At 34.7% G+C, this 15677-nt stretch overlaps 1 protein-coding gene across 1 annotated transcript; it reads left to right on the forward strand.

Moving 5' to 3' along the window:
• Nucleotides 1-3782: 3782 nt before the first annotated feature.
• LOC306873016 (GRB2-related adapter protein-like) lies at nt 3783-13930 on the forward strand (the record flags this gene model as incomplete). The annotated part of the gene is made up of 5 exons (XM_079422007.1): nt 3783-3860; nt 5185-5282; nt 7567-7686; nt 10715-10883; nt 12061-13930. The coding sequence occupies 5 exons, from the start codon at nt 3783-3785 to the stop codon at nt 12238-12240; spliced, it is 645 nt and encodes a 214-aa protein (XP_079278133.1). The 3' UTR covers nt 12241-13930.
• Between the last annotated feature and the right edge of the window lie 1747 nt (nt 13931-15677).

Below are 15677 nucleotides of genomic sequence, written 5' to 3' on the forward strand. Positions count from 1 at the left end.
CAAATCGGGCCAGAGCCGCACATCCAAAGCCTAGCCAAATCTGGCAACCATTACTGGGCCAGAGCTGGCTCACTGCCAGAACACAGCCGAGTGAGCCGACACTCATTGGCCCGATTTCACTGACTACCTGGGTATACTAATATTATATACTAATATCTGCTTATTAGTACGGTTGAATTGGATAATTGAAGATTAGCAGCAAAGACACTGATTAATAAAATGGGATTAAATCCATAAATAATATTTGTGTTAGCAAACTGAATTATTGCAGGTTTGCGTAATGTGAGTCTAAGTTTGCTCTTCACTGTATTTATTCATTTTGAGGAATACTGAATCTGTTTTTGTGCAAGTGAGCTAAGTAAATGCATGTTCACATTTAGCCTAAAACTACAGTAACCACTGGATTTACACAAAACAACGCCTCTAAACTTATTCCTGATTTCTCTCAACATGGGGCCAGGAGAGCTGTCGGTCAATAAATAGGAAAACAAAGTAACTGGCATTACTTATTTGAAAGAGTAACTTAGATATTTCCTAAAATTATAATTGTAAATTAAATAGTAATGCGTTACTTTACTTGAAAAAAGTAATCTAATTGTAATCTAAAAGTAACCTGCGTTGCCTGTAATGTGTTACCCCCAACACTGTCAATGACTGACTTATAAAGATGCTTGTTTTGTTCCTGAATAAATCAGTTTTGAACGAATCAGTTGATTGAATTATTCTCTCATAATAAAGATAGTCACTTGTTGCCACAAACTGGTGTAACGATGTAATCTGCAGAAGGTTTCAGAGGAAAATCCCCACCTCTAAAACACAGACCCATTCATCCCATGTCCATGCCGAGTCTGGCAACCGCAACCGCAGCCGGGCCGAGTTATTTCTTTCGGCCTGCCGGATCTGGGCTATTATCGGGCCGTTTTGGTTTCCTGGGATATTTTTGTGAGCTTTGAATTTTCTTCTCTTGTGTCCTATTCTTCACGCAATTCAGAATGGCAGCACAGCTGAAAGATTTGTTTGAGCTTTTTGAATTTACATTTAATTTACATTTCCTTCAGCCTGAGGCTTATTTGTTTCACTTTTGGTGTGAAAGGGCTTTTACATTTACAAAAAAAAAATAAAAATAGAAAGAACATTTTTAATATTCAAACAAACAAGCAAGTCCAAGCCAGATGAGAAAATGTAACACAAAAGTAATGCAAAACGTAACTGTCAGTCCTCTGTCGTGTGTGTCATGTGTTCCTGCCTCTTGTGTCCATATTTGGTTTGTTTCCTGTCCTTGTTAAATGTAATCATTAGTTAATCCTTGTCCAGCTGTGTTTGTCTCGTTATCTATGATTTACCTGTGTATTTATAGTCCTGTCTGTTCAGTTTGATTTGGTCTGGTCAACTCGTTACTCCCAGGTGTTCCTGTCTGTGTCTTGCCCTGCCTTGATGTCATCAGTAAAGACTATTATTTGAAGTTATATCCTCGTCTGCGTGCTCCTGTTTCCTCCCTGCTGTGTGCACCGTGACAGTAACATTTCTTTTATAAAAATTAATAAATTAATGCAATTAGTTTTTTAGGGAGTAATGCAATATTATAATCCATTATTTTTAAAAGTAACTTTCCCCAACACTGGTGATTTTTAAAAAATGCAGGAACTATATTTCTATAATCACATGCTTTGTACAATATCTAAATATATGTGTATGTATGTGTATATATATATATATATATATATATATATATAAATAAAAATTATGAATATGAGTTTGCAACGATTCAGCATCTGAATAGCCGCTATCTGAATATGAGATCTCAGTCTTGTTCTGAATTGCAAGCTATCATTATTATCATTCTGAAAATTAAGCAAGATTCATGAAATTTAAATCATGGTTATTCATGAATGACCTCAAGAATTACTGAGTAATACCTACATTTACATAATACCTTTAACTTAAACTGAAAAGGTTAAAGAGAGCTAAATAATTATCATTTGCATATTAAAAATATGATAAATAGAAAATTCTGACAGGTCTACTATTACTTTAGAAATTTCTCAAACTACAGTACGGTAGCCTATTTGAAATTAAAACAGCTAGGTTTATATGAACTTTAATTTTCCTGCCTATATGAATCCTCCCTGCTACCAAATGCATTTAGTGTTATATTAAACATTCTTTGCAAATATGGAGTACAAAATAATATCAGTATTCTATGCACTGGCTCAGTAACTTTCTTTTCTTTTTTTGTTTAAACCTAAAATTATGTTTCTGTACTCACCGGCTCACAGCTATCATCCATCGAAGTTCTCATTGTGAGCACTGAAAGGCACTTTGACCGTTTCTTACATGTTTGTGTGTGGTAGGGGGCTGGGGGGATGCTGCCACCAGCACATGTTTTTAGAGATGCCAACTAACTGTCAGCTGTCAGGTACAGAACATTGAAATCATCTCCATGCAAACATGCACGAATCAGAAATTAAATATTCAGTTCAGTCTCATGTTTAAACTATATAGCTCTGAAATGTCATAAAACGAGTTAATCAAGCTGCACTAAGAGGCAGCTAGGGAGAAATGAGATATTGTGTGACCATGTGCGCTTGTTAAATGTCGTGTCATCTGAATCAGAGAGGACGTGACCAGCATGCATAACAATCAAACACATGCACAGCTGCAGCAAGCGCTCTTAATAAGGGTCATGTTGTTGGTTCAAACAGAAAACTGCCAGAGGATATCAAGCATGTGCCCCCTTCAACAAGATTTATGATTTAAATTTTAACATACCTCTGTCATAAAATAAAATTATATATTGTAAATACAATGTTTAGAATATTTTAGTAATACAAATGGAATAACCGCACAGAACAATAAATCAAAACTCTCTTATTTGAACTTCTTTGTAACCCATATATTTTCAGCGTATACTGTATATTAGAGGTTTACCGATAGTGGAATTGACCAATAACAATAACTAGGTTGGACCACGCTGGCCAAAAAAACAATTAATCAACCAATAGTTTTAAAAATGTTTTAAAATAATAATAATAAAAATTGTATTTAAAATATACATTTAAAAAAATTGTGTGAGTACATTTTATTATAAATTTATATATAATTTATTATATATCATGTATATATTTTAAAATAAATTTATACACGGTATACATAAAGAGACACAGATATGCAAATGTACATATATGTGTGTATATATATATATATATATATATATATATAAGATTATTTTTGTTTGTCTACAAATCTATTATCAAAAACATTGAAACATAGATGAAGACAAGAAACAAAGTGTGGTCACTTTTTTGTAGATTACATTATATATTTGAGAAATTGAATGGAAAGCGTGTGATATTCTGATCTGGTCACTAGTTTCCTGTACACTTTAATTCTCTGTTTCTCACTTCTCTCTCTCTCTCTCTCGCTGTCTTTCTCTCTCTCCATCCTCCTCCATTCCCACCGTGCACAGCTGTACTACGGCAGACACACATTTTCTCTCAGATTCTCTATCATCATTGTGCCTCCTCAGTTTTCCACTCAGTATTTTTGTTGCTCCAGTTTTTCTGTGCTGGAGGCTACTCATCATTCTTCTACAAATTATTTGTCTCATTCACCATCTCCATTATACATCTCCATACTCCATCCTTTTTAATCATCTTCTTTACCATTTAATTTATTACAATTTGCACTTGTCCTTTCCCATCAATTTCTCTCTGAACTCTTTCTTCTTTTCATCCCGGTCTCATTTCCACTATCTGTTCTTTTGTTTTTATGTTGTTTCTTCAATGGAGGCTGAGGCACTTTATAGTTTCAGAGCAACTGAATGCGATGAGCTCAGTTTCCAGAAGGGTGACATCTTGAAGGTGAGTCTGTGTGTGTGTGTGTGTGTGTGTGTGTGTGCGTATGTGTGTGTGTGTGTGCGTGTGTGTGCATGCATGTGCGTGTGTGTGTGTGTGCGTGTGTGTGCATGCATGTGTGTGTGTGTGTGTGTGTGTGTGTGTGTGTGCAGTAGTTTTCTGTGGATATGTGGCACACTTGGATGAAACTATAAAGGATACCAGTCTGCATGCTGCATGTTTGCATGAAATACTAGATCAGTGAGTCAGTTGGGAGTGTGTGCACTTAGTCTTAGCATGTATTTCAGAATGGATATCTGTGTGAATAGGTGGTGATATGTGTAGCTGGGCGGCTTGTGAGATGGTACAGTACAAGGTAATTCTTGTGTGAAGATATCTTTATGAAGATATCTTTATAGGCTCCTTTATAAATGTGACCTTGGACCACAAAACCACTCATAAGTGTCAATTTTTTTAAATTGAGATTTCTACATAATCTGAAAGCTAAATAAATACGCTTTTCATTGATGTATGGTATGCTAGGATAGGACAATATTTGACCTAGATACAACTATTTGAAAATCTGGAATCTGAGGGTGCCAAAAAAATAAAAAAATAAATAAAAAACATACAGTAAAGGCAGTAAAACACTACCATAGTCAGTTATTTGTTTATGTGTAATTTGCATTTCTTTGCAAACAGCTTTTTTGTTTTGATTACCAAATTATGTTATCTGGGGAATTGCATACATAATATGTATATGGATACATGAAATGTCTTTTAAATTTATCTAAGAAAATGGTAAAGTTAGAGATTTAAACTTTTTTTTATTTTGGTAAATTAAATTCAAAATATATTTTTTGAATTTAATATATTATAATATATATTTTGAATTTAATACATTTAATATATATTTGAATATAACATATATTTCCAAAGCAATTTCTGAAAAACATATGCAGAAAACTCAATTACCCTACTTTGGTATATGTACTTAAAATAGCCTGGACCAAATGTTTTTGTCAGCTGAACTCCTCTGATGTATATACTTGAAGTATTTGATGGTATTCCAATATAGAAAAGTGAACAAGTGTTTTATTTAAAAAGTAAATAATTTCAAGATATTTTAAAATAAAATCTATCAAAATAAAATAGTTTCAAATTAAATATTTTAAAAATATAAATTTCAAAATAGTAATTAATTTAGCTTTTTAAAGATTTAATTATTAGATTTTCTTTATTCATGAGCCCTAGTTTTGGAAAGCCTGGCCTAGTTTATTCTTAAATAAGGAGGATACATATCTAACCTAAGATAGTGGACATCTGAATACTAGTCTTATGATTATTTTAGGTGACCAACATGGATAATGATCCGAACTGGCACATGGCTGAGCTGTTTGGTAGGCGGGGCTATGTACCGAAGAACTATATCAATGTAAGACCTCACACGTAAGTATCACATGACAGAAATTAATCTAATGAATCTGTGAATGACCTGGCAAAATTCGTTAAGGCAAGAAACTTCTGGCAAAAACATTGTTTTTTAATGCACTGGTCAATTTTGTCTTTGAGTCAAGTTTGGCTTTTCATAACGTGTTGATTCAGACAAGTTAGTGTTGTTGATGGAAAGAAAACATACAAAATGCACTTCTAGTACATATCTTTATAGGCCATTATCTCAAAATGAGGTTATATGGTGTTTATATCATTAGTTTTATACAACATTTTATTCCTAAAAACATGTTTTTTTCTGTTTTTACAGTATTTATGGAGCGATAAAAAGAGATATCCAAGAGATATGCTTCTGTAAAAAACCTTTAACTATACTATATCAATACAATTAAACAAGAATGTTGATCGTGGCTTTGTCCATTGTTTAGACTTCTGTTCTAGAAATGTATGCAAATGAGTGCATATTCACCTGGGGCGTCTTAATTTTTTGGGAAAATTTTGCAGTCTTTAAAAGGAAATGGTATAGTTCTAGCCATATGATAATAAATCACTTCAAGTGGAGACAGCCTAGTCATATTTTCAGAGTCTGTTATTGTGATGTTTTATGCAGAGACACTGTCTCAGTTGGAAACTAGGGCATTTCCAAAATCTATTCATGTTATACTTTTCGTTTTTACTTTATTTGTAGTGCTGATATCTCTAGTGGTCCACAAAGTATTTGACAAGTGTTGCTTTCTCCATGGTTCTAATTGTGTTGAGCAAGATAGCAGTTGCACGAGTTGGAAAGGTGCTGCTGGATGCTCAGCTGGAGCGAGTTTAGGGTTGGGTTTAGGATTATTAGTCATCCGGACTAGAAAAAAAAAAAAAGATTTTTGAAGAAGAAGCTACTTCTGAAGTACAAATGTAGGGATTTCCCAGCATTTCACCTCACTGTGATGTCATATGACACCCATTGCTGTGGGTGTGGCCTTCCCAAAGGTGTGACTGGGACTGAAACTGCTTGGGAAGGACTTCCTTACCTTGCAGTTTGATTGAGAAACCTGTGAGGCATTGAGGATAGGTAAAAGTCAAAGCCCAGACCAAACCCCAACAATCATGCTGTAGCTTGACCTGAACATAGCAGTTTATGACTGAGAACCTATTCTGAAATAAAAGAATGAGTCAGTTAAAAATCACAATCATGATAAAAAGAGCGGACTGAATGAGATCAATCGCGGCTTATGATAAATGCAGATGAAGCTACTTATTAAGTATAAGATGGCAAAATGTTTTCACGCAATTAAACTGACATGTTATTTCACTCTATATCATGCAGGCACTTGTATCTCTAAAAGTGTGAAAATACCCAGTGATACAAAAGGGGGGAAAAAAAGCAATGCACATACTGCACACACTTATATTTTAATTCTATAGTGAATTTTGTGAACAAATTTTTTATATTTAAGGGGAATCAATCCCTCTGAACTCAATAAACCCCCCCCCCCCCAAAAAAAAACATATATGTATATATATATATATATATATATATATATATATATATATATATATATATATATATATATATATTTATTTATTTGAACTTGAAAAGTTAAAGTTGCATAATATGCAATGATTGTAATAATAATTTGCCATTTCTGTAGCTAAAACATTACATCATAGCACAAGCAAACTCACATAGGTTTAATTCCCAGGGAATGTATGAATTGATAAAATATACACCATAAATGGAATGTAAAAGATATTAAATGCCAAATGCATAAATGTTCATTTAATAGTGGCCTATTTAGATGAAGTCTAACTTCATATCACAACAGCAGATTATTCCCTTTATTTATGTGATTTTAAATTATTCAATATCATGTGTTTTTTTCTAAATGTACATTGAAAGTGCTTGAGACAAAAGAACACTCACAAAATACTTTAAAATGTCACATATTGTAAACCTCAACACACGAAACAGACACGAAAAACAACCAACTAGTCTTTTTAACAGAGGAATAAACTTAAAAAAAATGCGACAACAAAATCAGCAACAACAAAGTAAATATAACTGGCAAATGGTCAAACAATGAAACCATGTTAATTATTCATGCCCTGGTGCATGCTGGGAATAGACAGACTGGGACTAAACCACAAATCGATTTTTCAGTGTAGGCCTATTTGAACAAAACGTTAAGATTTTGCACTTGCTGGTTTGACTTAAAACATAGAAACAAGTCCCCTTTCAATCCATAAATATACAATATGATGTTGAACTGACAGCTGAGCTTGTATTTTGCAGGTGGTTTGTGGGTGGAATTTCACGGCAGGCTGCAGAAAACCGTCTGAGACCGTTGGAGTGTGGAGCGTTTCTCATTAGGGAGAGCGAGAGCACACCGGGAGAGTTCTCTGTGTCTGTCAGGTCAGATGCACCCTTACAAATGAAACCTGCCTTCACCGGACTATACAGAACAGCACAAACATGTATGCTTCATATATTGTGTTCCCTATTAAGGCTTGTTAGTATTATTCCCTGCATTTGCTGCATGCAAACGTTGACAATGGATGTGAGCGTACTCGCATATGCGTGTGTGTTAATGTGTGTCCTTGTTACCCTATCTGGTTCTTCATTAACACACTCTAATTAGAGTGGAGTGCATGGTAGCGTGTTGCTGTGATGCAATCTTTTGCTCCCAGCACTCCAGAACCTATTTAAACAGTTCAGAGTTCTCTAGGTGGAAACTGAAACCTTTTAGATATTCCAACCAAAAAGTACATTTCGTAACACTTTCTTGAAAACCTCTATATGGAATAACTAGGATGTTGCTTGGATGTTAGTTGCTAGGTGGTTACAGTCCAAGTCAAAAGAACCTATCAAGGTTTTATTAAGGGATTGCTCACCCAAAAATGAAAATTCGGTCATCGTTTAATCATTAGTTTTATACCTGAATGAGTTTTGTTCTTCTGTTGAGCACAAAAGGATGTATTCTGAAGAATGTTGGTAACCAAACAGTTGATGGTAGCCATTGACGTCCATAGTATGGAAAGAAATACCATGGACGTCAATGGCTACCAGCACAAATTTGGTTACAAATATGTGTTTTTGTGTGCTAAACAGAAGAATGAAACTCATTAAGGTTTGGCAAATCTTGAGGGTGAGTAAATGATGACAGAAGTTTCCTGTTTGCACTCTAAAAAATGCTGGGTTAAATACAATCCAGTCGCTGGGTAAAATATGGACGGACCCAGCGGTTGGGTTAAACATTTAACCCAATTGTTGGTTGAAAACAACCCAGCATGTGTTCTGTCCAATATTTACCCAGCACTGGGTTGTATTTAACCCAGCATTTTTTAGAGTGTGGGGAGAACTATTCTTTTAAGTCCGATTTTTTTTTTCACCTGTTTTATTGTTCATTAGTTGCCAAGCCATATGTTTAATGACTTTAGGATTCACTCATTTCTGTGGCACAAATGGTGCAGTGCTAGAGCATAATACTTGAATAATCCTCTTAAACATAAGTATAAAGAATAATAATGCGTGCCTTAGCATCAACCCCTTTTCTTTTCTTTTATTTACAGCTCAATGTAGAATTCTATTGAAAAAGTTGGCATGCATTGGGAGGGTGGACATGCATAGATTATTTTTAGATCACTTTGCTATACACCTCTGAAGACCTGACCTAAAACGTCAAATCCTACTGAGACAGAGAGAAAGAAATAGAAAGAGAAATCGAGGGACAGTTGCAACACAATCGCAGCACAATGAATCCAATTCTGCCATGTATTATTAGCACAGTGCTTCCTAACAAGCTTGAGTACCTGAAGCCAGCACAGATGTTTCTGGGTGTGTTTACATGTGTGTGATAGAGAGAGAGAGGGAGAGAGAAAAAAGAAACAAAAGAGAGGGAAAGAGAGAAAGATACAGTAATAATCAGCTATATGTGCCCATAATTCAACCTTTACAGATCCAAGGACTCCTGTATAAAAACTGCTAGAATTGTTTTAGGAAGATTAGCTAATGTTAATGCTTAAAAGATCATTAGCAAATGTTCATTCAAATAGAAATTTAAGGAACTGTTTATATATCACATGTACAGACCATCTGGGGATGTGCTCGGTAACACTGCAAACAGGTGTTTTTGTCATAATTGTTCAATTATTGTGTAATTTAGCACAGCTGGAATGTTATATTGACTAGTCATAATACAGGAATACACAAAACTCAGACAATTAATGTGAGACGTTTGAGTTGGAGACTGAGAATTTTTAATATGGCTCTGGTAAGTCATATCTAATGACTGCGATTATACTGACTCAATCTTGCTCTCCCTAAACATGCCCTGTTGTTTTGATGATCTTCAGTATAACTCACACACAAATCCACATCCCTGAGGCAGTTCCTCATTCTGTCAGTGTTTCTGTCTGAACAAGCTGAGTGATCCATGCAGTATTGCATGGACTAATGAGCATCTGTGTGTGTGTGTGTGTGTGTGTGTGTGTGTGTGTGTGAGCAAAACCCGTACAGGTTAAGAACAGGCGTGGCAGGGTGGAGCCGCCAGATGATAAAAAAAAAAAAGGGGTGGACCAGCCGGGTGATTAAAGACACCTGCTGCAGGTGCAGGGTGTGCGTCAGTGCCTGCACATTTCTCAGTAACCCAGAAACAATTAATAGCATGTTTTCCCAATATCTTTTTTGTAGAATGATTTATATTGGATCATCATCAAAATAAGATTAATCAATAATTAAAAAAATTATCTTACATTTATATTTTCTCCAAAGTAATTTTGTAATATATATATAAATATATTTATATAACATATTTATTATAAAATATTTATTAAAAACATGCAAATAGTTGTAATTATTATACAATGGTAAGGCAAGGCAAGTTTATTTATATAGCACATTTCATACACAATGGTAATTCAAAGTGCTTTACATCAAAGGAGGTAAAATAATCACAACAATAAAACAGGGAAAAACTTTTAAAATGATTTAGAAACGGTAGATCAAAACATTTTTCTCATACTTACAGGACATATAGACAATGCATATAATGTATTATTGGATCTTGATCGAATATGCATAGATATTATATTGTTGCCTATTGACTGGATTGTTTAATTTTAAACATCTTTAATATTTATATGCTGTTTAATGTTCTGTAATGCGCATTTGATCTTCTGAGAAGAATATACAGGAGCATAAGCACTAAGTCTAAATTGATTAAAGTTATTAACTCTCTGCTTCCACATCATTGTGATGCAAGAATTTGCTGACAGCTGAAATGTCAAACTGAGATTTATTAGGCAAAACCTTTAATCAAACACTGTTATGTTTGATTTCATAAACTGGTAAGTCAAGCCAAGATCTACCCCTTTATCTTGAAGGTAAGTAACCCATCTCTCTCTCTCTCTCTCTCTCTCTCTCGCTCTCTCGCTCTCTCTAGTTACGGGGACCATGTGCAGCACTTTAAGGTGTTGAAAGATGGACTGGGGCAGTTCTTCATATGGGATGAAGTCTTCAACTCCCTCAACCAGCTGGTGGACTTCTACAAAATCAACAGCATTGCCAAAGAGAGAACCGTCTTCCTGAAAGAGCCTGAGGGATCATTAGCTGTAAGAGTTGTGACATGTATATGAGCACATTATGTTTTTTACAGAGGTGCCAAAGTTTAACTCTGGTGAACTCTGATCTGCAACTGTGCAAAATGAAAGGATGTCTGACCAATAAAGTTTATAAACTCAAACTTTGATCTCTTGGCTCAATGCACAATGCAAACCTACATGGCTTGAGCTTGACCATATCCTGTTGCTGATATTTTTTAGGATCTTTTTGAGTCAAATGCAACCCCTCCTTGATCTGTATATCATTGCTGAGTTTCAAGGTTCAAGGTTAGAGTTGGCTTTGGGATTGGGTTACCCATGGAAGCCAGTTTATTACAGTTATTTTGTTTATTTCTCTTAAATTGTGACTTCATTATCTAACAATTGTGGCAGTGTTTTTTCAGAACTTAAAATTGCAACTTTATTTCTCATAGCCATTACTTTATAACTCACAATTTTGGTAACTGTTTTCACAAATGTAACCTTGTTCTCATTATTGTAACTTTTTTCTTGTAATTGTGACTGTATCTCACAATTGCAACATTATTTCTTCTAAACTGTGATTTATTTCTTAAAATTGACTTTGTTTCTTACATTTGCAACTTTATTTCTGACAAGCATGACTTTACATCTCATAATTGTGGCAGCTTCTTCATAATTGTAACTTTTTTCCTGTAATTGCATCTCACAATTACAACTCTTTCTCTTAAATTTCAGTTTTATTTCTTTTAATTGCGACCTTTGTTTTTTACATTAGCAACTTTATTTTTGACAGTCATAACTTTATATCTCACAACTGTGGCAATTTTTTTTCTTGTAATTGCGACTGTATTTCACAATTACAACTATATTTCGACTAAATTTCAATTGTATTTCTTCCAAGATTAAAAAAAAATCAATTTTATTTCTCATAGCCTAATTGTGAGACATTTGTTTCATAATTACAATAATTTTTTCATGATTGTGACTATTGCAACTGTATTTCTCCTAAATTTAGATTTTATTTCTTGTAATTGCGACTTTATTTCTCATAGTCATGCCTTTAAAGCTAACAATGTGACTTTCTAACACGTTGTATTGTCACTCTGAGGTGGAAACAGGCTTGCATACGTAGGACTGTGTTTTGTTTGACTGCTGATCCAGTGCAGTCTTGTCATGTCCGTGATTTGTGTGTGTGTTTCTGTTTCAGAGGCCACGTCATGCCCATGCCCTCTTTGACTTCACATCGAATCATGCCATTCATCTACGTTTCTTGCGCGGTGATGTCATCGACCTGCTCGACTGTTCGGATTCTCAGTGTTGGAGGGGGCGGTGCCGTGGAAGAGTGGGCGTGTTTCCACCGGAGTATGTGCAGCCAATTTATCACTGAATTTCAGCTATGCGTGTCACCATCCTGTACAGTTAAACTCATTGGGTGAGAGCCCCGAACATATTCATCAGTAACACGTTTTGCATAAATCTGAAGGTAAACTAAGCCTTATTCATCAATGTTTAATGTATCAGGTGATTAAGGTTTTGAAGGTTTGAATTTAACCACGTGTCAAAGGTCAACCTTTGCCCATCATCTTTGTTGATCGCTTTCAGAAGGCAAACTTGTTATAACTTGTCAACAAACCAGTTTTGTAACACCTTTAATGAACATAGCAATTGACTAGCTTCCTGTCTATTCTTCTTTCAAATACTTTAAAGTCCTTTCAAATAAAGGTATGACATTAGAATTGGAGTATCAAACTTGCATATTTTTACTGCTCTTAATATTTTATATTGATAGTGCAAAAAATGCATTATCATGTCATTTTCTTTTCATGCAGAAATGAGCCAGACCTACTATGTATTTATTTTATTCAATATAAAATTCTGCATACATGGTAAATATTATATTGTTTTCTTTATTGTGCTTATGCCATAAACATACTTTTGACAATTACTAATGACACTTTTTGTGATTTAAATAACTGTGAAAATACTTTCTGCAGTCCCAGATTAATATGCAGAGACAACTTTAAATCATTTGCATGTTGATTTCTCTGTAAACACTGTGGCTTTGTGGTGCTATCAAAACATTTGCTCAGCCAATGATGTGAGTTTGGGGTGGGGCTATCATTTTGAACATCCAATGGCAGATTGGGTGAGTGTCACGTTTATTTTGTAATTCTGTTTAATGCCAACAGAATTTACACACTTTAATTTTTTCATTTATTTGATTTAAATTTTTTACTGTAATGTTGAAATAATTACCGTAATTAATTTAATTTAGACCTCTAGTAATTATTATAATTTGCTCATTTAATTTTCTAAACAATATTTTAACAAATCATTGAAAAAACAGAAAATGTATTTATGTTGTTAAATACAGAGGTGATTACAAAAATGTGTTGCATAGGACACATAAAAATTATATATATATGTTTTTTTTTTTTTTTATGATTTTCTGTACCCATTATTAGAGAGAGCGAGTTATTTCATTGTTATCATTTATATGTCTGTTCAGGAAGACCACTGACTGATGATCTGCTGGAAAACAAATGTTGGATCCACCTATGCTATGTGAAAACATTTGGAACATCTAGTGCTGTTTACGTCATGACCAAAAAATAAGCAATAATAAGCTGATATTATTTTTTGAGTGACATAAAATAATTGCTCTCTACTGATTAGTTCATTTATGTAATTTCATTTACATTATCATGTACGATTTGTAAAATGAAAGGTTAAACTGTTATTTTCCCATGAAAATACTCCTGCTGTTCAATGATATACACAATATACAATATATCAGCAAGCAAGGCTTTGCTGCAACGCTGCTGTTCTGACATGTAATGCAATAAAATAAGAAACTCAACTTTACACCTATTAACATATAAATTGCCTGTACACGTTTAGATAGCAAGCATTGCTATTTATGTTGTGTTATGATAGACATTTTAAATCTATAACTTTTGTAGAAATATAGCAATGTCAGGTGTAATATTGCGTGATCATGTAAGGATGTATTTTGCAAGCACATATTGTCTCTATGAACTGTCAACTCAAGGGAAAAAAATAAACTTTTATTTACTAAGTGTATTGCTTGTACTTGTAGTCCAGATGTAAAGGAGGTTTAGTACAATTAGCCCAAAATGTTTCAAATCTGCTAAAAAAACAAAAAACTAGGTTTACACATTTGCTTTGTGATTTTAATGCATCAGTTTTCATTTGCACATTAACAATAAAACAATATAAATTAAGAGAAAAATTTGAACATCCACAAATATTTAACAGTTAAGGTTTCTCATAATTTTCTATTCTTAAAATCATTCACAAGCTGTTCTTACAATCATATAAACTATGGCTACTCTGACGCTATTGTTGAAATAATTATTTAGACACAAATTACAGTCAACCTGTACAGAAAATTACAGTTTAATCACAGATCATTTATTTTCAAGAAGAACAACTGCAGTTAAATTTACACCCACATCCGTGGGAGTATCTAGTAATGAGCATATTTATTTTTCTCCCAGTCAATGTGAACGTATTTATCAAACATGCACTATGAGCTCTTACTGTAAGCATAACGTATTACCTTTTAAGCATGCACAGTGAGAAAACTCACGGCCATTTTTTTTTTTTGCTCTATTCTTAAAGACAAATATACAGTTCTTCTACGTAAGCAGTGCATATATGCATTATATGTAAATCTAACTGAAGAACTATTAAAACATAATCCCAATAATTTAAAGGGATTTTATGGAAGCTTGTTTCCTCCATGGCTGTGGTTCTCAAACCTGTCCTGGAGTACCCACAGCCTTACACATTTTGTATGTCTCCCTCATCTATCACACCTGATTCAACTCATCAGCTCATTAGTGAAGACTGCAAGACCTGTGTCAGATATAGGCTGTGTCCAAATTCAGGGTCTGCATCCTCCTTAGGATCCTTCCTACCCGGTTGAAGGAGGAGGGATCCTCCGACGTCCGCAAAACCCGGAAGTCGGTGTTTGTGAATTTGGACAGCCTACCCTTCTTTCAGTTCCCTCCCTTACCCGTTGCTCATATCCTGTCGCCTAGCAACCGTGACAGCGCCAAGCAAGAAGCGGGAAAATGGACAAACAAAGAGTTATTCTCCTCATTTTAATTCTTTTGGAAGAAATAAAGCAATTAAATAAATTAAATACTTTCTTTGCTCGTTGTCGGAGAGTTTTTTATATCAGACTACAAGACAGTCACATCCAGGTAAGCCATTATAGCCTATTTTTATTTGTTTTTAAGTATTCTACTAATTTCTCCTACAAATTCATTGAGCCGAAGCATAAACTTTAGCTTGTTTTGTCAGAGAAACTCCTCTCCCACTCCGCTACCGCTCGCTTCGTCCGCCATTACGCTCTGCCGAAAAGAATTATGGGATAGGTAGGACGGGAAAGGATCCACCACACCCATCCTTCCAATTCGGGGAAAAGGAGGACGTATTTGTGGGCCGCATTTGAAGGATCCTACGAATTTGGACAGCCTTCGTCGCGGCGGTGTGACGTAACATCCTTCAAATGAGTACTCCGAAGGATGCAGACCCTGAATTTGGACACAGCCATAGGGAGACATACAAAACATGCAGTGCTGGGGGTACTTCATGGAAAGGTTTGAGAACCACTGCTCCATGGGATAAAAAATTACAAAGGTAACTGTGACTTTTTATCTCACAGTTCTGAGGGGGAAAAAAAACAATATTGTGCGATATAAACTCAAACTCGCAATTGCAAGAAAGTCTATGAGAAGTCTAGGTGATGCATTGTACCAAAAAGACAAAGAAACGATGTGTGTGGCGGTGTGC

This window comes from Barbus barbus (genome assembly GCF_936440315.1).
Source record: "Barbus barbus genome assembly, chromosome: 7".
Classification (NCBI taxonomy): domain Eukaryota; kingdom Metazoa; phylum Chordata; class Actinopteri; order Cypriniformes; family Cyprinidae; genus Barbus; species Barbus barbus.